The 6,000-nt window shown below is 40.7% G+C and overlaps 2 protein-coding genes across 2 annotated transcripts; both read right to left on the reverse strand.

Moving 5' to 3' along the window:
• Nucleotides 1-621: 621 nt before the first annotated feature.
• On the reverse strand, nucleotides 622-1,884 carry LOC117638244 (bidirectional sugar transporter SWEET5-like). The gene is made up of 5 exons (XM_034373379.1): nucleotides 1,842-1,884; nucleotides 1,650-1,686; nucleotides 1,171-1,546; nucleotides 854-973; nucleotides 622-750 (listed from the first exon to the last, which is right to left on the reverse strand). The coding sequence occupies exons 1-5, from the start codon at nucleotides 1,882-1,884 to the stop codon at nucleotides 622-624; spliced, it is 705 nt and encodes a 234-aa protein (XP_034229270.1).
• A 1,700-nt stretch (nucleotides 1,885-3,584) lies between these two features.
• Nucleotides 3,585-5,662, reverse strand: LOC117637617. The gene has a single exon (XM_034372547.1). It carries the CDS (start codon nucleotides 5,356-5,358, stop codon nucleotides 3,910-3,912), a length of 1,449 nt encoding a protein of 482 aa, XP_034228438.1. The 5' UTR covers nucleotides 5,359-5,662; the 3' UTR covers nucleotides 3,585-3,909.
• Between the last annotated feature and the right edge of the window lie 338 nt (nucleotides 5,663-6,000).

Below are 6,000 nucleotides of genomic sequence, written 5' to 3' on the forward strand. Positions count from 1 at the left end.
TAACGTGTTCACCTTGCCTTCTTAGTTTACATTAGGCTCAAGATATGCAATCAATAGATGGTGAGAGTGTTATATATAGACCATAAATGTGGACTTTTATATTAGCCACAAAATTCATCTGAATAGTAACTTCACTTAAGTTTAAAGAAACGATCACGTGGCTAATATGAAGACCCACATGAGGAGTGCATATATGTAATATTCAATACTTATCATTTCTCTACTCACATTTCTCTACTCATGGCCTTTCTTTTGACTTTTTCAACCGGAAAATACCAACTCAGTGTCGTTTAGCTTTGCTTATTTGGAGTCATAAGTTATTATTTTGACATTTTTGAAATCCCAACTCGTTTGGTAAAAGGTTTAAAAATCACTTTTGTGGAATAACTTATCCAAATGAAAAGCACAATGAATCGGGGAAAAAAAAATAAAAAAATTTCTTTCTTATGACCACGGTTGAAAATTATAATTCCCTCAAAATTTGAGAATTCACTTGGCTTTAGTCTCTATAGCTCTCAAGTAGTATTGATGTGGGTTGTAAACAAGAAAAATGAATAAATCTCAAGAATTGGTTGGACATAAGAAAGTTCAAGAATTGAAGCAAGAACCTCTTTCACGTTTCTAAACATCTGAGAGTTGAACCTCAGATTTTGGTTTTTCATCCTCCTCATCCCAGTTGGTGGTCTTGTAGTAGGTGGCATATAGGATGAGCTGCACCAACCCGGAAATTGATCCCAAACCATTGGGAACCTACCAAAATTTTTCAAAGAAAAATGATTATTCACTCTTCTTTTTTAAAATAAAAATAATTAAATAAACGTACTTGAAACAACAAAAATGTATAGAGAATTACCAAAATGTAGGGATCAAATTTGATGAGTGCATAGATGAGCCAGACAATTCCGTTGCAGAAGTTAGCAAGAGAGAGGGTAAACGGCATATATTTCACACTTTTTGTCTTGATGACCATTTTCTGCCACCCAAAAAGTAAGATATATAAAGCCTTGGTGAATGATTTTCAACCCTTTGACGATGATTCATCCAAAGGTTCAAAATGTGTGTCAATTTATGTGGATTTTTGTGTGTCCCCTGATCCCGACTCAAAAATATTTAAGACATGCAATATCTTTGCAACATAAAAATATATGGAAATGACTTATTTCCACATACCATGATTGTCAAGGGTGAGGCATACATAATGATGTTGAAGACAATGCACAAGATGCCAATTATCATAGACCGGCCCTTAGTGGTATGGAGAAAGTGCAGGGTGACGAAAACCACAACAGCAAAGAAGATAACTTCAACCAGAAGAGCAATAAGAATCCTTCGCTTTGCATTGGAAGAGTATGTTAAGAAGATGGCAATGCAGATGAGTTTGATAACGAATCCACAGCCGTTGATTGTAACGACAAGAACGCTATCAGGATGGACGAAGGGCATGCCATAGAAAGACCACATAGCACAATTGAGCAATGTTGCTACATAAGGATCTGCCTTGAATTCTCCTACTGATTTTTGCTTGATTATTTTCAAAAATGTTGTGCTGCAGTATTTTCATAATTCATCACATAACATAAGATCTTTGTAAATGCATAGATTAGAGATCAGAAAAAGATAGAGACAAAGAGAAAGGAGCTAGAGCTTACAATGGGGAGGTAAACAAAAAGAAAGAGATGACATTACCTATGAGAAAAAAGGAACAAGAAAAACAGTATAGGTAAGATAAATGTGAGTAGAAATAATCGTATCTTTCTCACTGGTGTAGTGTCACGAAAATAGGCAGAGAGCTGGATTGAAAATAGAGGAAAATAAACAGAAGCGCTAAACAAATAACTGACCGATAATGCCTACAATGATTCTGATCGCTTCTAGATTCACCATTTTTACGTTTAGCGGAGAATCAAAATGTGGCGAATGTTTTCCTTGATCGTTACACAAAACGAAAGAGGATTTTTTTTATTGTAAGAACGGAGATGATATGAAGACTACTTGGGGTTTTGATGAGGTTTAGATTGAAAACTTAGAATTATTTAAAGGGCCATTCTGAATTAGAAATTTATTTTTAGCCATATCCACAACAAAATGTGACACATATGGGTGTAAGTGACCTGCCTCAAAGTGTTGTATTGTTAGATCAGGTGGCTGGGCTTAGGGGGAAGTAATAATATTATCTGTTATATGGTTGTAAACTGCCTACACTCTCAAAAGATTGTTCACAGAGATGTAAAAGACATGGTGCTGGACAAGACACCGATTTTGGGTGAAGCTCCTGATCCTTTTTGTTATAACAAATAGATAATTTTGTTTTAAAAGTCTTGCTAGTTTTTCCCATGGAATTTTGTTTCTAATGTTAATATAATTTGTATACATTTGCTTATATTTTCTGGGCCCCCAAACTTCAAATCTTAGCTTCATCGTGCATACAAATCGAGTTTGATTCTTCTTTTCGTACATTAAAGCAGTTTAATATCGCTTTGTCAAAAAGAAAAAACCTACTGATAACTAAGCGGCGTAAAAATAACAAGGTATGAAAATGAAAAAAATGGGTGATAACCTAATACAACATGCAGCTGCAGCCAATTGGTCAAAACCGTAAATTTTCCTGCCCTTGTTAAAATATGTCAACCAACAGTGACAACTTCCTAGTGTGGGGATGATGATGAAGTTGCTTTTTTTTTTTTTTTTGTTTGGGCGAAAGATGATGACGAAGTTGCTAGGAAAATAAGATAAGAAAAGGACAGTCCATGGTTATGCTTGAATTCAAAGAAAGAGGGTGGCAAGTGGGGCTGATCATTGCTGTTTGTTTCCCGGGAAAATTCACACCTGTTTGTGGAAATTCGAGCTGTTACATATCTATAGAGGGAGGTCTCTTTCATTGTTGCCAACAGCTAACTAAACCTCCACACGTCGACACATACACCAACAGAGATAGAAAGATGCAACTCAAATAATAGTAGAATTTCCTAACTTTGATGGTTACACATCTTGCTTTTTTTTTCTTTTTTTGTTGTTGTTGTTTTCTTCTTCTTTTTTGGAGTAGGACAAGTGCACATTATTGCAAATGAACGAAAGTCGTTTTGTTGTAATTGTTTTCAAGTAATAAATTTTTTTAAAGGCAAATGGAAAAAGGGTTTATTTAGCCTCTTGTTTTTCATTCAAATCACATTTAAACAAGTTTTCAAAGATTCAGGGCTCTCATGGAATTTTTATTTATTTTTACCCGAAGAAGCACTTTACTAGAATGGCGAAATTTTTGTCAAAAATTTAAGTATTTCTTAAAGAACATAAACATTTTAAAAAAAATACGGCCAAACGTAGCTATAAATTTTTTTTTAAAATCTGATTAAAAAGAGCATTGACTAATAATCTCAACGAAAAAAGTAAAATCATGAGATAAAATTGAAAATTACTAACCCCTCTGTATTCGTGAATGCACAGAAGCACACAACAAACGAAATTTTATGTTAAAAAGTGGATCCCAAAAGGGCTATATATGTGCTTCAAATAGAAATTTTATGTCAAAAAATGAATCCAAAAGGAGATATATGTATGCTTCAAATTCAAAAGATAAATCGTCCGTGTACGTAGAGAAACTCGCTTAATTCCCCGACAACTCGATTATTTTGGTACTGTTACTTATTCCCTCTTATCAATAATACTATGGCTCTTTTCTCAAAAAAGATAAATAGCAAGATACAGCACAAAAGCCATAAATATCTTTCTCTCGAACAAAGCATACAAAATGAAAAGCAAAAACTAATAATAATACTTCCACCATATGTTATCAAACACGAGAACAGCAGAAACATAACTAACTTTCGAATTTATCTCATCTATTTATATTATATAATATATATATATAGATATATATAAATATATGTTGTAATTTTTATTAAAAATTAAATATCACACCGAAGTCTGTGGAAGCTTTGAACCCACCACCTTACCCTCTTGACTCAACCCGCCAGCCACTCGCAATTCACCGCCAACTGCCGGGGGACCCACAGCTTGGTACGCCTGCTGCTGCGGTGGCTGCATAACCCCACCTCCTGGCGCAGTATAGTACACCTGCCTCCCCGTCACGCTATCGTACGCCATCTGAGTATACGGCGACGCCTCGGCGTACGTCGCCACATATTTTGGGGGCTGCGGAGGCAGAGTACTTGGCTGAGGCTGCGGAGGCAGAGTACTTGGCTGAGGCTGCGGTGGCAGAGTACTTTGCTGCTGCTGCTGCTGTGGTACCACATTGTACACCGGCTGATCCCGGTAAACTTCAGACCCCATCCGCGGCTGCATGTGGTAGTATCCTTGACCGGGCGGGCCGGTCACCGGTCGTACCATTGGCGGCGGCGCGTGATACATAGCGCCGCCTCCGGTGGTGGCTGTGATCATGTACATCGGCTGTTCAGGTGCGGCCGTCCCTGGAAACCCCACACTCGGGACCTGCTTCTCCGCCCAGTACCCCGCCGGCGGCGGCGCCGTCACCGGAGGCGCCTTCTCTGGAAGTTTCTGTACGTAATAATCTCCGGCACCGCCGCCGTACCCTCCGACGAGATTCTCGTCAACCTGTCTCCGATACATGGCCTGCTGATGATCTTGCTCTGCAATTTGTAGCCTCTGCAAATGCCTCTGGAACTCCACCGGATCCGACCCGATCACCCGGTCACCGTGACCCGACCTCACCTGGAATTCTGGTGGCGGCGCCACGTGTTCCGGTACCGCAGGCACCGCGGGCGGAGGAGGCGGCACGACGGCAGCGACCCCTCCCTTTTCCAAACCGAAGAGAAAGTCGACGTTATTTTGGACAGGAGGCTTGGAATTCGAGTCGGGTCCCTGGGCGGGACTGGAATTTAGAGCTTCAACGAACCGATCCCTATCGGATCTTCCACCATCCGACCCGAATCCGCCGTCGGGGCTGGCGTTAAAGAGGAACAATCTCATGCGGACGGGCCTAGCGGAAGTCCGGTAGACCCGATCGTACTCGTGCATCATGTGCTCCAAGTCGTCGTCGTTGGTGACAGAGATCAGGGCGTCGAGGTCTTCGCCGGGGAGCTGGTACTTGAACGACACGTCGGTTTCGGAGAGGGAGGAGAGCTTGGAGACGAGAGCGGCGAACTTGGTGCTGCGATCAACGGCGAGGATCTTGGTCTCGCCGCCGACGTAGCAGAGCTGGTTGTCGTGCGGGCGGGGGAGGATCTTGCCGCCATAGCTGCACATGAACTTGACTTTGTAGTTCTGGGACTGCGAATTGGCTTGTTCGACGTCCCATGGCGGAGGGTTCTCGAAATCGATCTCGCGGGAGCGAGGGGACGAGTCGCCGGATTCCGGGTAGGAGCTGTAGGAGTAGTTCTCCATGGCTATGACGACGAGAGCTTGAGAGAGAGAGTGGTTTACTGGATTTGTGAGTCCATGATTAGGAGGAGAAGAAAGAGGGAGGGTTGGAGAAGACTTGGGCGATCTTTTATTTTTGTTTGTTTTGGCGTTCAATAGGATCACTGGGACAGGTGGCGTTGTTAGATTGGGTAGTGATGGTGATGTGAGTAGGGGATGGACTTTTGGGGTTGGGGTGGGGGTCACCTAGCATGTATTCAGGGGAGGGAGAGAGAGAGAGAGGAGATAAGAGAGTGATGTTTTGACTGGGATTGGACTAATAGTAAGGGGAGTCTCTCTTTGCAAATGCCAGTGAGTGCCAATTGAATGTATTTCAAGAAAGATGAAAGTTACATATTCAACAAATGAAATAGTAAAAAGTGAAAGAGAATGGAGACATTTGATAGTTACCCTAAATTTTAAATTCTAAACTCGAAACTCTAATGCCGCGTTTGATATGGAGAGAATTAGACTGAAAGTAGTTTAGATTACTAAATTGATTTAGATCTCGTTTGAAATGAAGGAAGAATATGGATGTTGTATTCTAACTTGAAGGATTAAGGTAGACTATTCATAAGAAGTAAGTTTTTACGCATCAACAACCTCTTATGGATAGTCAACATTAAT

The sequence above is a fragment of the Prunus dulcis genome, chromosome 8 (assembly GCF_902201215.1).
Source record: "Prunus dulcis chromosome 8, ALMONDv2, whole genome shotgun sequence".
NCBI classification, from domain to species: Eukaryota; Viridiplantae; Streptophyta; class Magnoliopsida; order Rosales; family Rosaceae; genus Prunus; species Prunus dulcis.